The sequence below is a fragment of the Cyanistes caeruleus genome, chromosome 4 (assembly GCF_971803275.1).
Source record: "Cyanistes caeruleus chromosome 4, bCyaCae1.hap1.1, whole genome shotgun sequence".
Classification (NCBI taxonomy): domain Eukaryota; kingdom Metazoa; phylum Chordata; class Aves; order Passeriformes; family Paridae; genus Cyanistes; species Cyanistes caeruleus.
The window spans coordinates 27,712,887-27,726,630 of record NC_141704.1 but is presented as its reverse complement, the minus strand read 5'-3'; the positions used below and the strand labels follow the sequence as shown (position 1 = coordinate 27,726,630).

The 13,744-nt window shown below is 35.3% G+C and overlaps 2 protein-coding genes across 8 annotated transcripts in view; one reads left to right on the top strand and one right to left on the bottom strand.

The window, feature by feature from the left end:
• The window catches only part of PARPBP (PARP1 binding protein), a 93,320-nt gene that overhangs the window by 45,456 nt on the left and 34,120 nt on the right, over positions 1 to 13,744 (bottom strand). For 2 of the 7 annotated variants that reach the window (XM_023936910.2, XM_023936919.2), the window contains exons 10-11: positions 10,105 to 10,246; positions 6,078 to 9,440 (exon numbers count right to left, since the gene is read on the bottom strand). In XM_023936910.2, the coding sequence (XP_023792678.2) occupies positions 9,136 to 9,440; positions 10,105 to 10,246 (447 nt within the window). In that variant the 3' untranslated portion in view covers positions 6,078 to 9,135. The other 5 variants (XR_015286300.1, XR_015286299.1, XM_086887123.1 and 2 more) reach the window with 5 other exon arrangements.
• On the top strand, positions 1,861 to 8,588 carry PMCH (pro-melanin concentrating hormone). Its single transcript, XM_023936948.2, is given in 5 exon segments — positions 1,861 to 1,882; positions 1,885 to 1,966; positions 3,257 to 3,261; positions 7,583 to 7,779; positions 8,307 to 8,588. Coding segments are annotated over 5 exon segments (588 nt in total).

Here is a 13,744-nt window from a genome sequence, read left to right as displayed (position 1 = left end):
CAAAGTTAATTTCTCTGAAATTCAAAGTTGTGATCTTGCCATGTTCTTTTCTTCCAGGGTTCTTGAACACTATCATTTTATGGTCACTGAAGACAAAGCTAAGGCAATCTTCATACCCAGTTCCTAATTATCACCACCAAGTCCATTAGAGCACTTTGCCTAATCAGTCAGCCCATGTCAAGAAGTCATCAGTGCACTCCAGATGACTCCTGGGATGAGTGTGACTTCCTTTGTTGTCCTTGAAGCAGGAAGGAATTTATAGATTTTATCATAAAATTCAATCTTAAAACCTGATTGTTCCTTGCCAGAAATTTCTTAACACGTTTATTTGAAATTAATGTTTGCAATTATAGATGGCAACTCTGAACCAACAGGTAGTGGTCATCAAACTTGATCATGTTTACTAATATTAGTAAAATCTGAGAAATTGTAAACTAGTTCAACTGAATCTAATCTTAGCAGTTCAAAATACTAATGGCTGAAGATTCAATAAACACCAATATTTATGCATGAAATCTATGAAATTATTAGTAGCTCAAGTTTACAAATATTTTTACTTCGGCATGTGTAAGCAATAGGTAAATGTAACCTCTGCCTCACATTTTGGTCTTGAAAAACATTTGTCAAAAACATAGATGAGATTTCAAGACTGTACCTACATAATTTATCCCTACATAATTAAGACACTGGTGAGATGTTTTTTCCTGTCAGTAGTCCCATTATTTTGAAAGGCTAACTTATTCGAAGTGTGACACTGTAAACAAAGATGCAATACGTGGTAAGGAACATTCAGATCCTAAGTACAACAAAACTGGCAAATCACAATAGCTCCAGCAAGAACATGCAAAGTAGCAACACATCTCCTGGCTGAAGCTGTAATCCTCATTAGTTCTATTCTTTGCATACATGCATTTTTTATAAAAATCATGATCTCAAACAGAACTATCAAAAGTACTCAGCTGCCTCATACCAGTAAGTAGAGCATAAAAGGCAAGAACCCTTGCCCACTTTCCTCACTTAAAAATCACTTTCAACTCAATGTCCACAGCAGGCAGTGCCAGCAGAAATGAAACCAGAATATGGTATGGGAAGTGTGCTGATAACATCATAGAGAATTGGACATACTGTCAGCAAATAATTATTCTTTGAACATGAGTCAATATGGATGCAATGATGAATGGCAGACAGCATCCTCCAAAATGGTGAGACAGAATAATTTCAGCTGCAAATAATGCTTCTAACCAAAACTTGGCTACTGAATCAATGACCAAGTTGAAGTCAGTGTTTGGCAAACATCATTGCAGCAATACATTTATCAAAGAAGGTAGATATTTTTTATTTCCTTTGGGAAAGTGACACTTAATATTCAAAATACGATGCATGTAAAACAAGTGCTAAACATAGGAATATCCTAGGCCAACCATTTTAATTTTTTGCTTGGAAATAACTGAATCTTATAAAATTCAAAACTCTAAGGTGAATCTTTCGTTGTCCTGTATCAATGCAAATGATGATTGCTATTTCACTGACAGCAGTGCTATCTTCCATAAAAGCCATCTCTGGTTAAAACAGCACTAGATCATAGCTAGAATAAGATAATTTAAAGCAGGTTGGTTTTGCTTCTAATTAAATAGCATCTGGTGTAATTCTTTACCTTGTAGCATTGTTCTTTGTAGACCTTGATGCTCATCTGTCCAGTGGACTGCTGCCATGACTAACAGCCCTGGCGCCAGTGCATATAGACTTGTTCAAAGCCTGCAGAAAGCACTGGATAACAACAATCCACCCATCTGGATTGTCAACACTAAAGAAGCAGACGTCTGCCAGTGTAATTTGGCTGACTCTGACAGGCGCTCATTTATGGGGATTACCAGGCATGCTGGCATGAGGGACATGGTATGTCCAGAAAGTGAGTTGATTTCTCCTGGACAGCTTCCATCAAAATCTCCAGTGTGACTGCCATTCTGTGCAGGAGCTCTTGAGAGCTTTTATAAGTATCTGGCTGTACTTTTGAGTATCAGTGGTAGCACAGTCTCTTCTGCAGACAAAGGTAATACACAGTAGAAACTGTATGATTAACAGCCTGCAATTCCTCTTCCTCAGAGTCTGTGAGACAGATGTTTCAATCATACACAAAGTTCACATACTTGGGATGAAAAAGACCTTACTGGAATTGATATAACAGAAGCAGGTACAATTTGGTTAGATTGCTGGCATAGATAATAAAGAAAATATGTTCAAGGATATGAGAGTCACTAAATCATAACATGACTCCTAGACCTTGGATAACTACCACAAGCATTGCAATAATTAAGAGAACACACATATTGTAACGTTCTGTACCACTGTTCTAAGACCATAGGAATGGCAGGAGTAACATCACAGAATGGTTTGGGTTGGAAAGAACCTTAAAGATTATCTGGTTCCGACCCCTTGTTGCTAGGGTAAAGAGTAGAACAGCCAAAATCACAAACTGGTATGGCAAACCAGAGAGAGAACACTTGGTGAGTCCCTTTGTAAGTTTTAAATTTTACTTCACAGTAACAAAACTAAAAGATAAGTGATTCTTTTTCCAGAATGCACAAGGAGAAACCCAGCTCCACACCGTAGGTATGTGGGCTCAGCTTACCATGTGAAAACTACACTAGAGCATTTCCGTGTGTAAACAGCTCTGACGTCTGTGATTATTTAAAAAACTTGCAAAACAGCATATCTCAAAAATGTACCTGACATCCAAAACAGTATAAAAATATTTCATGGACTCATAATGCAACATTATTTTTCCATAACAACCAAGATTCCAAGCAGCTGAGACTCATACTCTGTCATAAGAAAAAAGCATTAGTAGAAACAATTCAGATGAAAATACAATTGTGTTTAAAAGAGACTGAAATGCAAAAATAAAAAACTAAAATCAAACAAAAACCTAAATAAAAGTTGATATTATTGGTAAAAAAACCCAGGTGACAGACAGTAAATTATTTGGATTCTGACGAAGTGCCAATCACTTGCTCTCCCAAAAAGAAATTGCATAGAGTTGGATTTTCCTCTATCTCCATGAGATCAGCTTCTTATCACACAAATTGACTCAGAGGATCCAGCTCAGTAAGAGAAACTGGACTGACATGTGTGGGACACAACTACACCAATAGCATTCACGGATAATATGGGCAATACTGATAATAACATTCCTTTACGTTACCCCGGCCCCTTTCACATAATAGCAAAGAGAACTGCTGCTCCTCTTGAACGCCAGCTGTGGTCAGTCTTACAACCACAGTGCACCAGAAAGACCATTCACTGCCATTTAGGGGGCTTAATCCACCAATGGCTCCAGCACCATTGGTAAAGAACTGTCAAGAATGAATATTCCTAAAAAACTTCTGCCTTCATGTTAGATATGCAAAATAAATGACTCACCTCAACACTACCAAAACCACATGAACAGTAAAGGTGAAGAGTAGAAATCACAGGAATTTTAGCAGGCTTGCACTAGATAGCCAGCTTCAAAGCCTTTCACGGACATCCTGTGCTCAAATGAAGCTCAAAATTGCAGTTGCACCACCTGCTTTTTCCTGTATTTTGTTTCTTGGCTGAAATCCTCTCATCTGCCTGCAAAACAAAGGGGCCCAGTCTTTCTTATTCTTTATTGTTCTCATAAGGAAGTTCCTGCTGTCGGCTGGTCACAGAATAATTGACTGTGCCTTGTCCACAACAATTTTGTGGACTTCTCTCAGAAAAGCAGATTTTTATATGAAAACAGAATATTTCACTATCACCATTTTTTTCTTAATTAAGACGCTAGTATGGCTTGAGGAATCTCCCTTCCTCTTTCCACTTCATTGATTAACTGGACATCCTTAATAGACTGACATAAGGACTGTTTTGCAAAAAGTCCTTCAGAAGAAGAAACTTAGTTGCTGGGGGAGGGGGAGACACATTTTAGAGGGGGGTTAATTTATTTTTAAAAAGTGAATCAATTCATTCTAAACATAGCATATTGGCAAACTATTCCTAGAAGAACAGACTATTTTATATAATAGAAATAATTCTAAAAAATTAGAGAGTGACCAATATGCTTATCACTAACTTTGCTAGAGGAAACTATGCATAAATTTTTCTCTTCTGCTGCTGCACAGTTCCTGAAGAGGTATTTGCATTTTTATGCACTTCCTCCAAATGAAATTCTGAAATGCCTTTCAAAACAAACAGCAGAAAATATTTTAAAGTCTTCCCAACTGTGAAATTAATTTGTAACACAAACAAGTATAATATTTCATTCTATAAATACAAAGACTATAATTCAACAGAGGACTGAAATGGATACCCTGGATCTTGGGTAGAAATTTGGTAAAAATAATCTAGTTTGTGTGGTTTCACCCCCATCCTTTTCTTGTACATTCTCCTGATGCATTTATAGAGGATGACTTTTAAGCTCTCCAAATATTTAGAGCTGTGCTCCTGCAAAAGTCCAGAGCTGTCCTGTTATATGCAGCATTGTGCTGATTTCATGCTAAATCAATTTGCTGATTCCAGGTGACTATCAGCTCATCAAAAGGAACAACAAAAACAGTGATAGGCAAGAGTCTTGATTTCCTACAGTCAATAATAAAGTGTGCTAACTAGCTCTTCTCTGCCCCATGAACTGCTGATACGCTCTTTCCATTATTAGCACAGAAAATCTCCACTTTAACACCTGCTTGTTGGGGTGGGTGGGAGGGGTTTGGAACTAAAACACTGAGGTATTTAGACAAACCAATACATGAGAAGGGATTAGTATTTCCACAACTCAGACTGAAATACAGCTGTTTGTATAAAATGTACAAGATCCAAACTAAAAACAAAATAAACAAACAAGCCCAGACCACATTTTAAAATCAGAAGTAGTAAGCCACTGGGAAAATGAACATTGACCAAATATTTTTGTGTTTTAAGATTCATTAAAATGATTTATTAAGGTTGCTCAAACAGTTTCTTTTGTATTGTGAAGTTTTTCAATTCTGATAATAGAGAATAATTGACTTTATACAATACATACCTGCTTTATTTATTCTTCAGCCAGTACTAGGCATTAGGTTCAAGCATTTGTACATGGCAATTACAGTAGCTACAAGACCAAATGAAACTATTACAACTGTTTTGTAATCCATTCCTAGAAAAACTCAAAATGAGTATAGAGAAATTCCAGGCATGTTATCACCTAGATTTAATTTACTTACATACAACACATGAGATTTCAGATGTTAAGAGCTCATATTTTGTTGAAACTAGATGCAAAGTAAAAGCAAGAACTTCTCAAAATGATTGTTATTGTTGTGAAAGTAACAATATTATATGGGCTAATATAGACTAAAGAATAAAAAAAAAATCCCAGGTAATAGTAAAACAGAACCTGATGTATTAAAACATTTTGCATATTTACTAAAATTAAAAGTTGCAAGATGGAGAAATAAAAGTGTAGACATCAGAGTTCTAGGATTCCCAAAGGCATTATGAAGAGCTGTACACAACAGGCATTGCAAATCTGCAGGTGCACAAATGTTTTCTGCCTATTCAGAGCAGTTGCTAAGTCATTGAATTTACAGACATGTGCTCTGAATTTCTAGGCAGCCTAATTAGAAGTTTCTACTCATCATCACCAGAATCACCTTGGATCTGCAACAGACCTTAAAAATTAACAATGACTTCAAGAAGCACTAGAAGATCTTGGGGCAAGTACCATAAGTTCTTTCACAGACATCAACTTGTGTCTCATAGCAGACAACGAGACAGACGCTGTAGATGGACTTCCTGAATGATCCAGGTCAGTTGTACTCATTGTAGCTGTGCTTTGTATTAAATGACAGAAGCATTTGAAAGTGAGCCCTGTGTGAGATGCTGCACACCTGTGGGTGCCAGAGCTTCAGAGGAGCAGAGGCTCCTGTCACCTACCCAATTATTGGGCTGATTGCTTGTTCTCCAACTCTTAATTGGTAGACCAACATATAATAAAGAACAGCTTGCTGCCAACACAGCTCCAAAGCACTCCTCCTGTTCTGCCAAGGCTGAGCTAAATGAAAAGTACCTGCAACAGAGCATACATGGCTTTTGCTTTATTAATTGAACAAAACTGTACAATTAATTGAAAAAAACTGTACAAATACTTAGAGTGAGGGAAAAATATAAATTAGCAAACAGATTGGATGAGAATTATCAAACCATATACAATCAACTCAAATTTGTCTCCTCTGTAGACAGGTAATTAAAGTCAAAGGAAAGAAAACATTTCAACTGCCCAAAGGCAAGTACAAGCCCTACAGCAAGGAAATGAAAACAATAAGAAGCAACAATTCTGTTTGTGAGAGATGCTTTGCCTGGAAAGGATTAAATGCACTTTCCTCATTTGGAGAAAAAGAGGGTACCAAAAATGTTTCTGAGTCAAAATCTGCTTAGTCCAGCATGACATATTTTCCTACAAAACATCTTACCAAGAAGTTACTTTGGAAAAGCAGGTGCTTTTCCACAAAGTTTAGCAGGGAACACTGGCCAATTTCCCAATGCTTTGCCTTGAATAGCAGCATGTTTAGTTCCCCCCATTAGGCTAAAGGATAAAACATGAAGTACTAGTTAAGAGGCACACAACCACTGAATGTTTCTATCACTGACATGAAGAGATAAGCTAAATTTCAGCTGGCCCTATTTGCTTTCCAGCCAAGGAAGAAAACCCCTAAATGAAACAAAAACAGCCAACAACAACAAACCATCCCCACACAACAACAACAGTATGCAGAAACTTCTACATTTCCTTCCACAGGGTAATAGATACATTTCAAAGACATTTTAAATTAAAAACTGAAGTTTACTTTTCTTTCTACATTATTAGCAAGCATATTTGACTATGTTATATTTGTAGAAGAGAAAGGTCTACTTTCAATAAGAAAATACAAATGTTGATGAGGTGCTAATAAATATTTCTAACCATTCACTCTGTATAATGCAACCTGACATAATAGACATCAAAATACAAATTAATTATTTCACCTTTAACAAGCAGTCTAAGCTATCATCAAAGCTCAAGAATTTCAGCTCTCCAGCGAATCCAGTTTTGATCAAAAGCTATGATACATTACACCTTTACAACAGTCCTGCTTACTTATGTAGATGAGTTCCTCTTCTTAAATTGCCTTAACCAGAGGTAATTCTTTATAAACAACACAAATGGACATCACTTTCTCTGTGAACTTTGTTATACTGATCCACCAAAGGGAACTAATCTCTTGTAAAAACACACAAAGAAACAAATTAGGTACGACAAAGAAATATTTTAGTTCTAAACAGGTGGGATTAGAAGGATTATAGAAAAGGTTACTCCTCAATATGAGTCATTTTAAAAGAATGAACTCATCAGCCACTGAAGTAGTTTCCATTCAACCTGTAAAATATATAAAGTGTGCCATTACAGGAATGAAAAACAATTATTTACCACTGGAGAAGTTCTTAGCATTTGAGAAGTGACAAACCTCTATGCAAGCATTAAATAACTAAAAAATGTACATCTCATCATATATCCTAACGCTCTCCTTTCTCTCTCTCTTTTCTCAAGGTTTTCTGTTTTCAGTTTCAAAATCTCTGCAAGGGATAGAAGATGAAGATATGCTGCTACCTACATTAAATCTAGGAAAAACTCTACAAAACAGAGACAAACCTATGAACAGGGGAGCTATACCTTTGCTGAAGTACTACAAGACTGAAGACCGCAGTGCTTTCAATGATAAGAACGCTGGAAACATGAAGTTTTCGGTGAGTTCAGTTTTGAATTTTGGCTTAATAGTAAAACTGAAATTCATTTATACCTTTTTAGAAAAAAAGCACAACAATTTAAAGCAATAACCAGGTAAATACACAAAAATACCAGTTTACATAACATAGTAAAGAAAATAAAATTTAAACTCTATATATCTAATGCAAAGATTCTAAATGCGTAACTTTGAGAGTTGAATTAAATCTGATTTCCACAGATAGTAGCCAAAATTTGGAGGATGGGGGGTGGGGGAGGAGGGGTGTGGAGGGGAGGAGAAGGAACCTGTATTTATAGTTGATGCATGCCCCCATATGCAGCAATAGGTTTTTAACTTTGCCAAACACAAGACTCCTTATTTAATTATGTCCATTAAACCATTTTTACCAAAGATGTAATGCATATCATTACTTTTAAGGTATGATTCTGAAACATAAAACAACTGCATTGTTGAAGTATAAAGTACAAAATGTGTGTGAACACAACTGACTTTATTTAAAGATAAACCTCTTGTCTTCCCTCAAAACAGGACAGAGGCTCCAGACATGATTTCTTCAATCATGTTATGCCAATCAACTTAGGTAGAAATCAACTACCTTATCCTGCACTGAAGGGAATCATGGCTTTTCCAGTTGACACTGAAATTCAAAATATTGAGTCAATACAGGAAAGAGAGACCACAGAGGAAGAAAATTCAGCTAAATTTCCTATAGGAAGAAGAGATTTTGACAGTAAATACATTTTATTTTTACACAAAAAATTATTTCATTCTGGTAAAGTACACTGCAATGTCAATATAGCAATTTGGTAAAGGTACATTTAGAGACTCCATTATTGTTATGATTTGGTGCACAGGGGAGGGAGCATTTGTTAAATTAATATTTCCAGAAGCCATAAGAATTATGGTTCTTTGATGATTTAAACTTTCAGGCTCTCTTTTTCTTTCCCTGTAGTCCTCAGGTGTATGCTGGGAAGAGTCTATCGACCTTGTTGGCAAGTGTGAAAACTACTCATCTCTCACCATCTCTGAAGATTAAACATTTCATTCTGAATTTAACGTAATTTGAAGTTACTGAGTGTTAGCATAGCTGTACATATCCATCCAAAAATAATTTTTTGGATTGCATTGCAGAGGAATACATAATTCATTACCAAAAGTAACAGTGTAATTATTAACAATGTATTGTTATTAAAAAATAAAATACTTCAGCATAATCCAGACTTGTAAGTAGTTGTCTAATATAATACACAAGCTGCTTTCAGTTATTTATGTATGAAAGGAAGTAATTCATTAATTTCACCTGTTTTCTTGCAATATTTTATAAGTGTCAACATAGCATGTATGTGAAAACAAAAACTTAGACTTGAAAAAAGCGAGTTAATTTTGCCTGACCAGCAATCAGCTTATTCTTACTTGCAGCTTTGGTCTGTTTTCTTTTTCCACCAGTTTTGCTGTCCAATTCCTTCTTAGAGCTGTCTGAAGTCTTAAGTCTTTTAGTAATTTTTTGCAAAGATGGTTCACTTTCCTTGTCACAGATTATTTTGCCGTTATTCAAATCCATCTGTTCATTCCCAGAGTTCTTGTTCCTTGGCTGACAACTCAGCTTTCCCATCTCTGTATAACTTCTAGTCTGGTGAACACTTTCAGAAATAGTTCCAAGCCCTAGTACATCAAGACATGAATTTGTACCTTCTGTCATGTAAGAATATCAAAAATATATGTGAGGAAATAAAAAGTTACCTGGGATCATACATCCTTTTTCTATAAGGACTGCCATGATATTTCTTTTTAAAATCAAAAGTATTGTATTACCAATAAAACAAGCAATGCTGGTCATTGCTATTACATTTGCTATGTGTCCATAAGTGCATCGCCAATTCAAAATTACATTGCTCAAAAACATATAATAAATAACATAGGGAACTGGATTTATAACTTTAAGATGTTGGAAGAGAAGGTTAAAGGGCATAAAAATTTTATATATTATGAAGTTTGTAGTGGAGTAAAATGAATTTTCCCCCTTTTAATGGCAAATATATAAATTTCACTTGGCTTACTTCTGTAGAAAAAGATCATGTCATATATGCAATATATATCACTTTTTTACCTCAAGATAGCATCAACATGTTTTTCAAACATTTATATTCTCAAAGCAATGATATTACAATTTTATTGCAAAAAGATTTAACTGGCATATGAGACATTGAGAGCAATGAGACATTTTTGTTCTTTTTCTTGAAAACATTTGAGTTTTACTGAAGACTTTTTGGATAGTATTTAAAGTATTACCCATCACATTTATTTATTCAATCCTACCACAGCTTACCTGTGCACTTTCCAGCTTCTAAATGTTGCTTTGGTACAGGATATTTGCAGGTTGGAATTGCATGGGAATGCTGACCACTCATTTCACTCAAATCATTTTTATATGTACAGGCAAACTGGGATTTAATTGAAGGTTGCTTCATCTGCAAATACCAATCTGCTATTAGCTTTCATTATTCACAAAAGCTAAAAGACAACACCTGCAAGACTAGTATAATAATGAGCTTTCCCATTCTCTTCACTTAAAATACCAGAAAAATGGATATGCTCACATTAAAAAAGAAAATTAGATATTCATTTACAAAGCACAAGGTCTTTCAAGAATAATTAGTTATTATTCTATTAAAAGTACTAAAATCATTCAAAAATCTTTTTTCAGCTCTTTCAGAAAGGTACGCATTAACTCTTACAGCTTCAAATTAAAGTTTTCTTTCTTAAGTTAGCCCCATCTTCTGATAGACTCCACTGGTTTGAGTAGGTGGTGTAGCTACTACAGTCAATTTTCATACTTCTGCAGCTCATCATCTATAATTATATCTGAAAGGGGAATATCAAGTACTATTTCAGATTTCCCATTTATTCACAAAATGAAGCCATTTTACCATTGAATGCCAATGTCTAGCTTCACATCTTCCAAAACAAGCCCGTTTAATTCAAGTCACAGGTAAAATTTCCTCAGCTTATTAAGTTACAGCTTTACATCAGCTGAGAATTTCAGGTCAAGCTTTGTACTTTCTGTACAATTGGCCATAAATTCTGTAAGTTCTGCAAGCCATATTCTGCCCTGACTTCCATTTGAAAGTGCACTGGATTATATGAATTATATTGAAAGCAGTAACAGGGAGCAGATAACTACAATAAACCTGGATTTTTAGCTAATAATTCTATCTCAAAAGCACAGGCGAATTTAAATAAATTTGAGCTGAACAGGTGCTACAGTAAAATCATCAGAGAAAAGAGGAAGTAATAAACGCTGTTACAAAATAGATATTACTAGATAAACAGATAGGAGTGATTTGTTGAATAAGAGGTTTACAGACACTTTTCTGATTAGAAGGTTTGCACTATGGAAGTCTACTTTTCTTCTTAGCACAAGCAAGATTAAACCTCACAGTTCAGATTTGACCCTCAGAGATATAATTTTCTTCTAACTCAAATTCTCATATTAAGACAAAACAAAAGAGAATAATGTTCCCAGAAACCTCATTTCACAGAGAATTTAGTCCACAAAAATCAGTCACAATTGATGCCACTTTGATCAGATCCTGCTTTCATATATATGGGGTAACAGACTTGAGCTTATAGCTGAGATGTAACCTAGATATCTCTTCATGGTAGTGCTGTTGGCCAAGTGAATACACTGAGTATTTGGAGAAATACCTCATTCATTTACAGAAGTAGTTTATCTTCCTGGTTTAATATGCCTGGACATACATAGTTTTACTTTAACACTCAGTATTCCCTTCAAGGGTCAAAGAGACCAAGTTTTCCTTGTTGTCAATCACTCCCAAACAACAATTTATTTGGGCCAGATAACAGACTGGGAAAGAAAAGGAGATTTAACAGGGCAAACTAGCAAGCCTGACTCTCAACAACTCAAATCTCTTAACAGTGTTAATCTCAAAATCTTAAAACTCAGAAGTGTTAATTTACTTTCTACTTTAAAATATTTACCACAAAATAAGAACTACATACACAAACATTTACAAGGTTTGTAGGCTTCAAGATTATGCCTCAGCTCAATGACTCTAAGTAGAATTAGACAATATTAACCATCAACCCCTGGCCCTGCACAGGACACCTCAAGAATCACACCACATGTCAGAGAGCATTGTCCAAACACTTCTTGAATTCTGTCAGGCTCGGTAGTGCAACCATTGCCCTGGGAAGACTGTTCCAGTGCCCAATCAACATTCAGGTGAACAACTTTTTCCTAATATCCAGTCTAACCTCTTCATATAGCTTAATATCATTCCCTTGTGTCCTATTGCTGGTCACTTGACAGAAGAGATCAGAGTCTGCACCTCCTCTTCCCTCTGTGAAGAAGCTACAGACTGTGTAAGTCATTATACTCTTTTCAGAAAGGGTTTTGAAGGATAGAGCCATTGTCTAGCTTAAATTTTGTGAACATAATATTGTACAATTACAATATTAAGATAAGGGGCTTGCATTTCCTTTGAACTTCAGGTCACTGTACTTTTAATGAAAAATAATTTCCAGTATTTGATATGCTTCTGAAAAACTTCATCTTAATCCTTTAAAAATTTCTCAATTCTCAATTATTGCTCAGTAAAGGACACACATCAAAAATTATGCAACAATAACTTGAATGGCTTTCTATTACATTCATATTACAAGAGGCAAATAAGCTACAATTTTGCAAAGCTGATGAATCTAATAAATGCAGCATGAAGAACATAAAATTTGAGCAAGAAAGCCTGATAGTTATCATTCTATAACCAATAATAAATGCAGTTATTTTTTTATAAACAGTATTTCTTTTAACCACTCCCATCTGACCCTTCACTAATTCATTTTGTAGCAACAGAATATGCGGAGTCAAAAGACAGAAGTCAAGCTCAAATAATTAAAAACTCACAACATAAACCCATCTGTGTTTCAGCTTCACTGAAGCTTGAAATATGTCTATTGCATCACATACCACTCAGGCATTTGCAAACAGTACACAAAGCTCTACCAAATCAGACTGTGGATGCTAGAACTAATCTAGAGGGTGCATATATAGTCTAAGACAACTTGTTGAAGCAGACAAACTTTTCAACTAGTGTAGGAAGATATGTTCACTAGTATAAAAGACTGTATTACATTGGGTGAAGTAGCAATAAGCAAATTTTAACAGCCTGAAGACTGCACAAAGGAGCACAAGTCTAGAATTGAATTAAAGTAGAGCTTCACTGGAATGTTTTGAAGTAGAAAGATCAACCTAAAATTTACTTGAAGCACACAATAAAGCCTGTCAACTGTTTGAAAAAAGCTCTTAGAAAAAAATGCCCTTCAAGTTCTTTTACATTAAACTCCCTCAAATTCACTGCTTTAAGAGTGCTACTTCCATGACCTACAGCTCTGTAAGAGAAAAAATGTTGGGAGATCAGTTTGTTAACTAGGTAGCTGCACACAAATGGCATAGAATAAATTCAGTCTTATTACTCCTTTTCCTCTTCCCAAGCAAGTCAGATGTTGCTCTTATACCCATACAAAGAAAGAAATTCACCAGCATTTCAGGAAAAAAGAGGTTTACTGATACCACTCAAGCTGGGACAATGTAGGATAGAATTTACAACTGTTTGAGCACAAGCAGGTTGATTAGAAATACTAATAAGCAGCTAAAGCAGTACATTCTCCCACCTTGACATCTGTATGTAGAGAAACGTTTCAGTTGTTCAAGATGCCCATATAAAACATTCATTTTTATGTGAAATATTAATGGTGCATGCTCTATTTATTTTTAAAAGTTAGATTATAATCTGTTCCAGATCTCCTTCCAGCATCTGCATACAGACAGTACTGCCAATATTTAGTCCCTAAGAATGTTGAGATTTGGTTTTTATACACTGGAATGGCATAATAGAATTTGAAAACCTACATCAGTAACAACAAACACATGTTTTTATTTTCTAGCC